The 11,767-nt window shown below is 39.7% G+C and overlaps 2 protein-coding genes across 2 annotated transcripts; one reads left to right on the top strand and one right to left on the bottom strand.

The window, feature by feature from the left end:
* Positions 1-273: 273 nt before the first annotated feature.
* Positions 274-3,954, bottom strand: LOC139471037 (small ribosomal subunit protein uS14m-like). The gene is made up of 3 exons (XM_071253342.1): positions 3,829-3,954; positions 2,713-2,916; positions 274-610 (listed from the first exon to the last, which is right to left on the bottom strand). The coding sequence occupies exons 1-3, from the start codon at positions 3,877-3,879 to the stop codon at positions 428-430; spliced, it is 438 nt and encodes a 145-aa protein (XP_071109443.1). The 5' UTR covers positions 3,880-3,954; the 3' UTR covers positions 274-427.
* A 273-nt stretch (positions 3,955-4,227) lies between these two features.
* LOC139471030 (elongation factor 1-alpha) lies at positions 4,228-10,510 on the top strand. The gene is made up of 8 exons (XM_071253333.1): positions 4,228-4,313; positions 5,170-5,333; positions 5,593-5,772; positions 6,374-6,541; positions 7,412-7,691; positions 8,636-8,727; positions 9,120-9,284; positions 9,915-10,510. The coding sequence occupies exons 2-8, from the start codon at positions 5,190-5,192 to the stop codon at positions 10,260-10,262; spliced, it is 1,377 nt and encodes a 458-aa protein (XP_071109434.1). The 5' UTR covers positions 4,228-4,313; positions 5,170-5,189; the 3' UTR covers positions 10,263-10,510.
* Positions 10,511-11,767: the final 1,257 nt, after the last annotated feature.

Raw genomic sequence — 11,767 nt, 5'->3', positions numbered from 1 at the left:
TCCCAGAAGGCTGTGGTGTTCAGTCGTACTGATATATTGCCCTCGCAATGGAGTTGTGTAACCACATTTACAATAAGCATGTTTTAGACAGTTCCTCATCTTCTAAAAGGATCAAGTATACTATAAACTCCAACACACACATTTCAGTGAGGATGTTTCACAGAACAGTTTGGTGATTCTCCTGCCAGAATTGTAGGATCTGCACCCTAATACAAAAGTACCTTGGAAATGTTCACCATCAACCAATGGGTACGCGAGAAAACAGTACAAAAGTCATATCAAACACATTTAATATTTCTAATTTTACATATAAACATGCATAACACATCTTGACAAACTTGGCGATAACAATGGAAAACACATTCACAACATGACAATCTGCTGCCTTGTTCTTCCTGGGCTAAACAAGATCCACATTTTGTAAATATCACCATGCCGCACGCGTCACTCCTGACAACTGATTGTAGTCTGCTAACTGTCGCCACACAATACGACTAATCCGCCATTTTCTTTGAACACCACGTGGCCTGGAGGTGACGACACACCGATTCCTTATCTTCACAATACTGGAGTTAGGCGGAAGGGTTGCAACCTCAGCATCAGCAAGCTCCTGAAACAATCACAGAATCATTGCTTGTTGCTTGTATTACTTCACATGCTGTTGAGAAGTATAACATTAAGTGAAAAAACTGCTGCAACTGATGAGCATAATTTTAAGATACCAAACTCTGAAGAAGGTCAGTTTGATTTCATTCATCCTCACACTTAAAAGCAGGAATATTAAAACTTTCAAATACACTTATCTGAGATATTATTTCAAATTAAGCCCCAAAAGGATTCATGTAGAACGTTCTTGATCGAGCTGGTAGGTAGAGTGAGGTTTATAAGAAAGGATTAGTTTTTTTGAGACGTGTGTTTTAATGAGGTGAGGTGAGGTGAGGTGGTGAGGTGAGGTGAGGTGAGGTGAGGTGAGGTGAGGTGAGGTGAGGTGAAATTGGGTTTAACAGCGCGTCCAAGATTATTGCACTTATATAGCGACGTGCATGCACGTGTGTGTGTGTGTGTGTGTGTGTGTGTGTGTGTGGCTGCTTGTACTAGTCTGGACTGATGATGATTTATAGTGCTAGCTCACTGCCGCAGTTTAGCATGAATACCCCACTCAGACACAGTATACTGACTCCGAGCCAACAAGTCCTTGTTTTAGCCCCTTAATGTCGAGCGCCAGACGGGGTAACAACAAGTACAATCTTTTAATGTCTTTTGGTATGAAGCGGCCAGGGATCGAACCCCGGACCTTCCGCTCCCCGGGCGGACGCTCTACCACTAGACCACGGAGGCGGTCTTGTGTTTTAATGAGTTTTCTTGACAAGTTGATGTTTAAGTAGTAAAGTTACATTCATCAATGTATCTCACTTGGTGAGAAGTCGGATGTTGGCAACATTAGCTTATACAGATCATAATAAAGAGGTACAAAAGAAAATGCAAAAATAAGTAATAGAGGTTTCAATAAAACAAAACTCAATGCCATCTCCAACATGGATAATGGCTAAGTAATGGGCAAAAGGGAATTCAATGTGTCGGCCTCATAAACTTGAATCAGAGACCTGAGATCACGTACCGATACACAAACATTTTACCCATCTGGGATAACGTACCGATACACAAACATTTTACCCACCTGGGACCACGTACCGATACACAAACATTTTACCCACCTGGGATAACATACCGATACACAAACATTTTACCCACCTGGGATAACGTACCGATACACAAACATTTTACCCACCTGGGACCACGTACCGAGACACAAACACTTAACCCACCTGGGATAACGTACCGATACACAAACATTTTACCCACCTGGGATAACGTACCGATACACAAACATTTTACCCACCTGGGATCACGTACCGACACACAAACACTTAACCCACCTGGGATCACCTACAGATACGCAAACAATTTACTCACCCGGGATCACGTATCGATACACAAACATTTAACTCACCTGGGATCACGTACCGATACACAAACATTTTACCCACCTGGGATCATGTACTGATACACTAACATTTTACCCCCCTGGGATCACATACCAATACACAAACATTTTACCCACCTGGGATCACGTACCAATACACAAACATTTAACCCACCTGGGACCACCTACAGATACACAAACATTTTACCCCCCTGGGATCACGTACCGATACACAAACATTTTACCCACCTGGGATCACGTACCAATACACAAACATTTTACCCATCTGGGATCACGTACCGATACAAAAACATTTTACCCACCTGGGATCACCTACAGATACACAAACATTTAACCCACTTGGTATCACCTACAGATACACAAACATTTAACCCAGAGAGAGATCATGGACAGACAGACAATAAGGTCGAGCAGGATGACTTTCAGCCAGGGAAGCCTGAATTTGCAAATGAGCAATACACTAGAGTGAGTGAGTGAGGGAGTGATGGAGTTGGAACATTAGAATGAGTGAGTTGGAACATTAGAATGAGTGAGTTGGAACACTAGAGTGAGTGAGTTGGAACATTAGAATGAGTGAGTTGGAACAGTAGAGTGAGTGAGTTAGAACAGTAGAGTGAATGCGATTGGTACATAAGAGTGAGTGAGTGAGTGAGTGAGTTGGTACAAGAGAGTAAGTGAGTGAGTTGAAACATTAGAGATTTTAGAACCTGTAGTTCCTTGGGAAGAATGTTGTTCTTCCTAACTGTATTAAGCCGAAGTCTCTCAGGGAACTGTTCCTGTATCATCTGCCTCCGCAGCCCGTCTCGTCTCATCCTCCAGTCTACGTAGCGTCCTCGAATCTGACTGTGTTGGACGCCAGCTGATGTGACACTTGTCGATTTCAGCAACATGGTCCCGTGTTCTAGGCCCACCTGAGATACAAAACACTTAATGACTTGGGTACCTCTGGTGGATAGCTCTAAATTGTAGTTAAATCTTGTATAATCAATATGTTAATAATAAAGCCAGGACATTGAACATTTCTCTCCAGGTACTATGAGAATGAGCAAAATGTATTTGTAGTGAAATCATAAGTCGTCAAGGAAAGGTTACAGATTAGCTTCTTCTCCTTTGGCATGTGGCAATCAGACAATGTCCTGAGCGTATCTGACATAACCTTGAACCTGTCTGACATTAGAATGAATGTGTCCGACATAATGATCTTGTCAGACATTACCCAAATCATCATACTCCATAATTTCAACATATATCTGTATGTGGCATTTAAGAAGCTGTACTATCAATGAAGGCAGTGTTGACTTTAAATCATATATTCCAACTAAAATCCAAGCATTGAAGAATCAAATTGAAATCCATAAGTCAACTCTTGTTCTCATTTCAACATATGAGAGATTTTCACTGATTTCATATTCAAAAATGAAAAACGAATGCACAGGGGTTGACACCATTTATCTAGTAGTCCACATCTCATTTTAGACATGGTTTACGGGCCCCTATTGGATTAATGAAGGAACGGTGAGGAGTGAATTTGTCGAAGATGAGTTCGTAATTTGCATATCTCGATCTGATTGGGTTTCTTGGGCGTCCCGTGTTGTTATGTAACTCCAAGCTTTAACGATATAAAACAGCGCCGGGCACGAAGCTCTTTCACAAACACATTGACGTGTAACGAAATAGGATATAATACTAGACGCTGTATACATTCCAGTTATTTAAGACACAAGGTAAGTGAAAGACTTTACTTCTCACATGGCTATGTCTTTGTCCATGCAAATGCACACATTTATATAAGCGGGAAAATTCATTAATGGGAAAACAGCTACCTTCATGGACCTAGTTAACGTTGAGAACATGCCATAAAAAAGCGAAGTCATTGCCCGTATTGAAAATGTTTGTTGCCAACTGACACCGAAATCATGTGGACATGGGCAGCGCCATGTTGGTGTTTCTTAAGGATGCAACATTCATGAAACAAATAAAATGTAGTATGACACAATGTATGCTCAACTTCTTTAAACTATTATCTGATAACTCTAAATGCGTTAAATTATTAAAGCATTACACACTTTTTGTTTATGGAATTTTAGTGTGAAGAAAAGTTTTAATTCTTAAAACAAACACTGCTTTATATCTTCATATAAAATTACTCGTACACCAAGTACAATTCATTTTAACCGGATGTTACATATTCTGAGGCAATGCCTCGACTGTGACGTCAATAGGGGGTACCCCTCTAGGCCCGGTATATATATCACGTGACTTCCTCCTATCAGTCCTTTTACTTGCGGTGGCATCCATTGAGAGCGAGGTGAGAATGTATGGGAATGTAAATCCTTGTTAAATCTAGACTTATTTCTTGTCATCTCCCTTTGTGGAAACAGATACTGTCTGAATGAACAACATGCCGACCAATGGTGACTTTTTGTGTAGCTGTATACTTGTATTATCGTGTATTTTCGAGATGCCGGCTGCACCTGCCGCGACTCATTTCTACCACGTCGACATGCCGGTAGGAAGGCTGTACCTCAACTTGTTACATATGGTTTATTTTTCTGGATATAATTAGTCTGTCCTGCTTTTCAAAATATTTGCCTTGAATTTACGGATTAGATACCAAGTAGGTGTTAATTTCCGAAATAATTTCAACATTTCTTAAAGTAAAAGTGAAGTCTAGTCTAATGGTAAATTATGAGATTTGGCGTAAAATGTATGGCTCTTTTGGAATAACGCGTCTGCAATGTTCTTACGTGCCTACTAGCCTAACGCAGCGACGATACAATGTTTGGATCAATTTGGGGGGGAAATATGGTAGCACCGGTAGACTGCGCCGGTGATAGGTATTGTCTCAGATGTAGACACAAATTGCTGGTTTACATATCAAATGTGGTATTTGATTTATAATGGTTGTGACTGTGACGTCTCATCGTGAATCTTATCCATGTTGTGGTCAGTCTTAGAATCTCGACTCGTTTCATGACAAATACTCGTCCGCCATCTTTGATACCACGTGGTCTGAGGAATGGTGACAGTGAATGTAAGATATGTAGGTGTGTCGACTATAACGTTTGCCCACGCGGATTTGTTATTAATATATTGCGGCCCTATATCTCGTATTGATTGGAGCCTTTCTATGTTTTAAGTTATGGCTGTATTTTGTTCCCCAGCATCCAAGCACTAACGAACCATGGGAAAGGAAAAGATCCACATCAATATTGTGGTCATTGGCCACGTAGATTCTGGCAAGTCTACTACCACTGGCCATCTTATTTACAAGTGCGGTGGTATCGATGAGAGAACTATCCAGAAGTTCGAGAAGGAGGCTCAGGAAGTAGGTTCTTTATTTTTCTTTAAATTTTCAAACCATTTACAAAAATGGCTACAGAAACTATCAGTTTTATTCCACTAGTCCTTATAACATAGCAAAATCCATGAAAAAGGTTATTTTCTACTAGTCCTCCGGATACCTAACTACTGGACAGTTAAGAGTAAAGGACTGGTGCCAATTTCTAACGCTGCAGAAACTTAGTATGGAAAATGCAATGTTTGTTTTTTGTGCTGATAGTATATGGTTTTATTTTCACTTGTAGATGGGCAAAGGTTCCTTCAAATATGCCTGGGTGTTGGACAAACTGAAGGCCGAGCGTGAACGTGGTATCACCATTGACATTGCTCTCTGGAAGTTTGAGACCACCAAATTCTACATCACCATCATTGATGCCCCTGGTCATCGTGATTTCATCAAGAACATGATCACAGGAACATCTCAGGTGGGTTTACAATCGAGATTCGGGTGATCCATGGTTTGGACATGTTCATTTCACACTGAGTAGGCAATGTTTGTCAACGAATTTCTTTGGTTGGTATGGTTTTGTAAGTAGCAAGTACACTTTCCACTGCCTTTGATTACTGTTTGTACTGTTTAGTTAAGTGTTGACTTGATTCTGGCTGCTGCAAAGAAACTAGGATAGTTCTTACTTGGTAGCATACAAAATGATATTCGGTCTCTTCTAAGTAAATCTTGTATGCAGGGTTTTATCATTGTTTGGGGATGATTTTGGAAAATACATGGTAAAATCATTAAATGTCTGTTGCAATTATTAATTATGAACCTTATTGATCACCGAGGATAGAAAATGATTTGTCTGGAAGATACATTGGTATCTATGATCTGAAATGTGCAGACACTACCGAATATTAGGTTATTACTTGTAGATTTTGAAAAGGCATTTGATACAGTTATTGAAATATTGAATAGAAATGGTGTACGTCGATTCACTGAGTGATATGTAGTGCTTGTGGGTGTGGATTTGGTGTAATGGGCACAATTAATCATGTTCTCGAGGTGAATTGTGACTTGCTATATTTCAGGCTGATTGTGCTGTTCTGATCGTTGCCTCTGGTGTTGGTGAGTTTGAAGCTGGTATCTCCAAGGAGGGTCAAACCCGAGAACATGCCCTGCTGGCTTACACCCTTGGTGTGAAGCAACTCATCATCGGCGTCAACAAGATGGACAGCACTGTTCCACCATACTCGGAGGTAAGTGGCAATTCTAATACACCCTCTTACAGCATGCAGAACCCAGATGTTCATGGATCTAACCTTTGCAAGTGTGCTTGGACATTTTGTACTGTAGATAGACATCAACAATGACACAACACACAGAAACAAAGTCTAATTCTTAGCCCACCATAATGCCAAGTAATTTTGTTAGACAAATAGCAGAACGTTATGGCACTTCCCAAATCATGTTATCTCTAATTTAATTTTGTGGTCAGGTCAACATGTTTTTCACTCGTATCACAACATATGGGGAAGATGCTAGTTTTAATATTTGTAGATGTTATTCACTGAACACATGAATTAAAGTTTTGAGTTCCCAAAATAATATATTTTCTACCAGTCTGCTTGCCAATTGCTTAGTTTGTAATGATATATGAATTGTTGGTATACAAATGTAGATAATGTAGTTTCTTGTTTGACTTGTTTATATTTTGTAAAAATGCAAATATTCTCCTGAAGTATTAACTTCGTTTCCTTGGCAGAATGACGACATATTCTTTGAACAAATGGATTCTATTTCATAGTAATAATTAAATGTCAAACCTGTCCCAAAAAATTTGTAATATTTCTTAGTGGACTTCTACTTATCTACTTGTAGTTGGTAACAATGCTGCTAGTCATCCATTGTTCACTAATTAGCTTAATTGTGGACCCCATTGCTTCATTCATTCCACTGCCAATGTTAACTTTCAGCAAGATGTTATTAATCCTGCATCTTTAATTATTGTTGAGATAGTACTTGACACTAGCCCACTTTACACATTACAAGGCCATTTTCTGTACCAAGGCTAGCAACTCTTTGGGATTTATTTCTTATCCCGTTACCTTATCCTTTTTCCCATTTAGGCACGATATGACGAAATCGTGAAGGAAGTGTCTGGCTACATCAAGAAGATTGGATACAACCCCAAGGCTGTTGCATTTGTGCCAATCTCTGGCTTCCATGGTGACAACATGCTTGAGCAATCTGAGAAGATGTCCTGGTTCAAGGGCTGGGCTGTAGAGAGGAAGGAGGGCAATGCCAGTGGCAAGACCCTGTTTGATGCTCTTGACAGCATCCTACCCCCACAAAGACCCACAGACAAGGCCCTGCGTCTCCCCCTGCAGGATGTCTACAAGATTGGCGGTACATTTTCTGGTTTCATACTCTAAAACTTTTAAGTTATGTGTATAGTGTTTATAAATAGGACCAACATAGTCATCTGTAATCAAAGGTGTGGTCCTTGGCAAATGTTTCAGTATATTTATTCCCCAACTTAGGATACCTTTTTTTGAAAATAACCAAGGTAATGTTTTCGATGTATTTGTCTTTCTGTAATATTGACTGTCAAGTGGGCCCCAACTTAGACATAAGTAGCTTTTGGAATAGCACTAGTCACATTTGAGGTGCCTACAATTTCATCATGATTATCAATTTAGAGTACTGAATGTAAAAGTGAACTCGAGGGGTGTGGGTGAAAAATGGCTTTTAAAAAGGACTTGAAGTAATTTACTTTCAAGATTGCATGAGAATTTGATGCATGAGAATCCTGTCCGATGTACTATATGAATAGTTCAAGAAATATTTGGTAGTTGCTGATTTTTATTAAATCATTTAGTAAGTGAAAATGTTTACCGTTTTCCAAATGTAAATGACATTCTCTCCGGGTACTACTAAAAATGGCAATGTTGCCTTCTATGCCCATCAGCAATAGAAATTTAAAACTTAATAAAAACGAACTAACTTTTCCTTGCTACAAGATTTTAGCTGGTGACCCAAGTCTTAGAAGAATGAATACACTGTCTTGGCCATGTTTGAAAAGTTGAAAGGTTTTTTTGGGTTTTTTTTCATAGGTTCACATGCTTTGCACATAAGACAAAATTCAGTCTGACATGTCTTGCCAGAATTACAACTTGACAAAATAGTAACAAACTTACAATTGCTAATTTTATAAATATCCTACTGATAGGTTGTAAATAGGGTTAGGTACTCGATGATGCACAGCTACTGAAAAAGATAATGAGTGCACTTTACATTTCAGAGCCATGTTCTTTCAGATTAATTTTTTTCATGATTCTCTCTACTTCCAGGTATTGGAACTGTGCCTGTTGGACGAGTTGAAACTGGTATCCTCAAGCCCGGTATGATCGTCACCTTTGCCCCATCTGCACTCACAACTGAGGTATGAAACTATTGAAGAAGTTATCAGACAATGTTATTGCATGTCCCCAGCAATATATGCTTCTCTTAACAGGCTACCAAATGGAATGGGTGGTGTCTCGGTGACTTGCTGCTTATCTCAGTACATTGATCGCATGGATCATTTCTCATGGTATCTTTCACTAGATTGTCTGCTTTCAGACTGGCGTTGTAGAGCTGGAATGTTGCCGAGTGCAGCATTAAAAACCACTGTTTTACCCGATATTTTTTAAAATGTCAGTTTGGTAGTCAAGATTGTCAATGTCTACAATTTCTTGTATAATATGAAAACAACATACAAAAGGCAAATATTTGGATAGTATGTTTGCTGGCTAAGTTAACACAACTTGAGTGTTTTCCTTTGACATTTTTCAGGTGAAGTCCGTTGAAATGCACCATGAGTCCCTCCCCGAGGCTCTGCCTGGCGACAATGTTGGCTTTAATGTGAAGAACGTCTCCGTCAAGGAACTTCGTCGTGGCTTTGTCGCTGGTGACAGCAAGAATGATGCTCCCAAGGAGTGTGCTAGCTTCTATGCTCAGGTTGGTTTCCATTCTTTGGGTTTAGTGTTCCAGCAATAGAAACTAACAGATTTGTCCTTTAATCCTTATAATAAAATGGCCAAACCTTAAAAAAGATCAAGTTTCCACTAGACAATTTGATGCCTTAATTCTTTGGTAGGTTGACAGAAGAGTAATGCCAATTTCTAACATTGTTACAAAATTTAATGTGTGTTTGTGATTGGGTTTAGAAAGCCCCACTTGCTATTGTGTTTTTGGCTCCTTATCAGACTTGTCTGTATATGGTATGTGATGTGAAATCCTGTGCCCTAGGGCTTGATGCAATTAGGTCCTTGTTGCTCATACTATTTAAAAGTATCTATTAATTTGCCCATGCCATGAACTTGATTTTTTAAGTCTATTGGGACCATGGTTAAATTAAGGGTGGCATATGCCATTGTACTTGCAGAAAGATTGTAATACTGAGCTGGACATAATTTTTCTTTTATTTTCCCAATTTGCCTGACAAGGGTACTTAGTTTGGAATCCCAGATAAATCCCCGACTTCCAAGTATCCTGATGTCAGCTTCATGTTACTTAAAACATTGTCACTTTAGCAGAGGTATTTATGGAACTCCTTGGATGTTTGTTACTGGACCACTTTTGTTTCAGGTTATCATCTTGAACCACCCCGGCGAGATCAAGAATGGTTATTCCCCAGTTTTGGACTGCCACACAGCCCATATTGCTGTGAAATTCAGCGAGATCAAAGAAAAGTGTGATCGTCGTTCTGGCAAGAAGCTGGAGGAAAACCCCAAAAGTGTCAAGTCTGGTGATGCAGCCATGATTGTCTGCCTTCCCAGCAAGCCCATGTGTGTGGAGGCTTTCTCCTCATACCCACCACTGGGACGTTTCGCCGTCCGTGACATGAAGCAGACAGTTGCTGTTGGTGTCATCAAGGAGGTCACCAAGAAAGAGGTTACAGGAAAGACCACCAAGGCCGCACAGAAGAAGAAATGATTAGCTCGGGATAAAGACCCGTGGCTTGCCAAGGGCAAAGCAAATTATAACATCGGAACCATCAGTCTGCTTATTGTAATCTGTTCAATGGAAATGCTCGCTCAGCTTGTTTTAATTTCTTGGTCTACATGGTTGCTACAATCTAAATTGCACCGAAAAGAATTTAGAAGGAAAAGAATCCTTGGACATTAAGGACTTAATTTTATTGCCACACTTCAAACGAAAAAAAATAAAAAATGTCAAAGTAATTACTGCTTTGTTTTCATTCACAAGGGTCCCTTGTGCTTGTTGGAGCTAAGATTGGGGATGGATAGTCTGCATGTAACGTAGCTTGATCAGTCATGATTTGCTCGTTCCAGGGTGTGAAATTATGTGGATCGATGCTCATGATATAAATCACTGGATTACCTGGTCCAGACTCGGTTATTTACAGGCCGTGCGGCGTTAAACCAATCCAGGGTGTGCTCTTACAACATTGCTGATTTGACAGTTTTCTTTCATTGGAAAGGTTCTGCAATAGGCTCACAGGGCAGAAATGAATCTTGATCTGGGAAATATTTCAAATTGTGGAAGGTCAATGTCTAAGAATTTTAACCATTGTATTTTACACTGCACTCTGCAATATACCAGCTATATGACTGCGGTCTGTAAATAGACCAGACAATCCAGTGATTGACATCATGAGCATCGATCCGCGCATTTGGGATCGATGACATGCATCAACCAAGTCAGCAAGCCTGACCACCCGATCTCGTTAGTCGCCTTTAACGGCAAGCATGGGTTGCTGAAGACCTATTCTACCCCGGAATCTTCACGGGTCTGAAACATTAGTGTGGCGTGTAGATTGGTTATGGTAGTCCTGAGTAATTTGGAGTAAAAGTATATAATTTATACTAAATTTCTAAATATGAAATATAATCTTGTAATTTCCTGTTTCTGACACTACAAAATGAAGTACACTGCAAAGCTAGGAAGACTCTGGTAACACGTTTCTCAATGCTGACGTTTGTAAAATTTTAATCACGTATACATACTATGACGCTCGACTTGACCTGCAAACGTTTATTGACAGTCTTAAGCTTGGATCTAATTACTTGAACAAATGTATATTATATTTCCAGTATTTACCCAACTCTGAATAGAGCCCAAACACATTTTCGTGATCAAATTTCATACTTTTATTGACCAAGTTTGTTAAACCTGTTTATTCACCTTCTATTCGCTGAAGGGTTACGATGTGTTTTTGTTTTTTGAAAGCGCATATGAATACTCGATAAATCCTTTTTTTTACACTATGAATCGACTTCTATACTAATCTTTACTTTATGCTCGCATACAGAGCATGTATACTGTTTTGTTGGTCATCTACCACCCGACCTTCGTTAAACCGCTGATTATCTATTACGCTCATCAATTATTTGCACACCTCAAGGTAGCGTTTTAGCGAGAGATCACTAACTGAGAGTATTGTTGACCGCTTGCTTCGGTACGAGTTAGACAATGTG

This window comes from Haliotis cracherodii, unplaced genomic scaffold (assembly GCF_022045235.1).
Source record: "Haliotis cracherodii isolate W230 unplaced genomic scaffold, xgHalCrac1.p SCAF_1, whole genome shotgun sequence".
Lineage (NCBI taxonomy): Eukaryota > Metazoa > Mollusca > Gastropoda > Lepetellida > Haliotidae > Haliotis > Haliotis cracherodii.
Note: the sequence above shows the minus strand (reverse complement) of the source record. Positions and strands in the feature narration are given on the sequence as shown.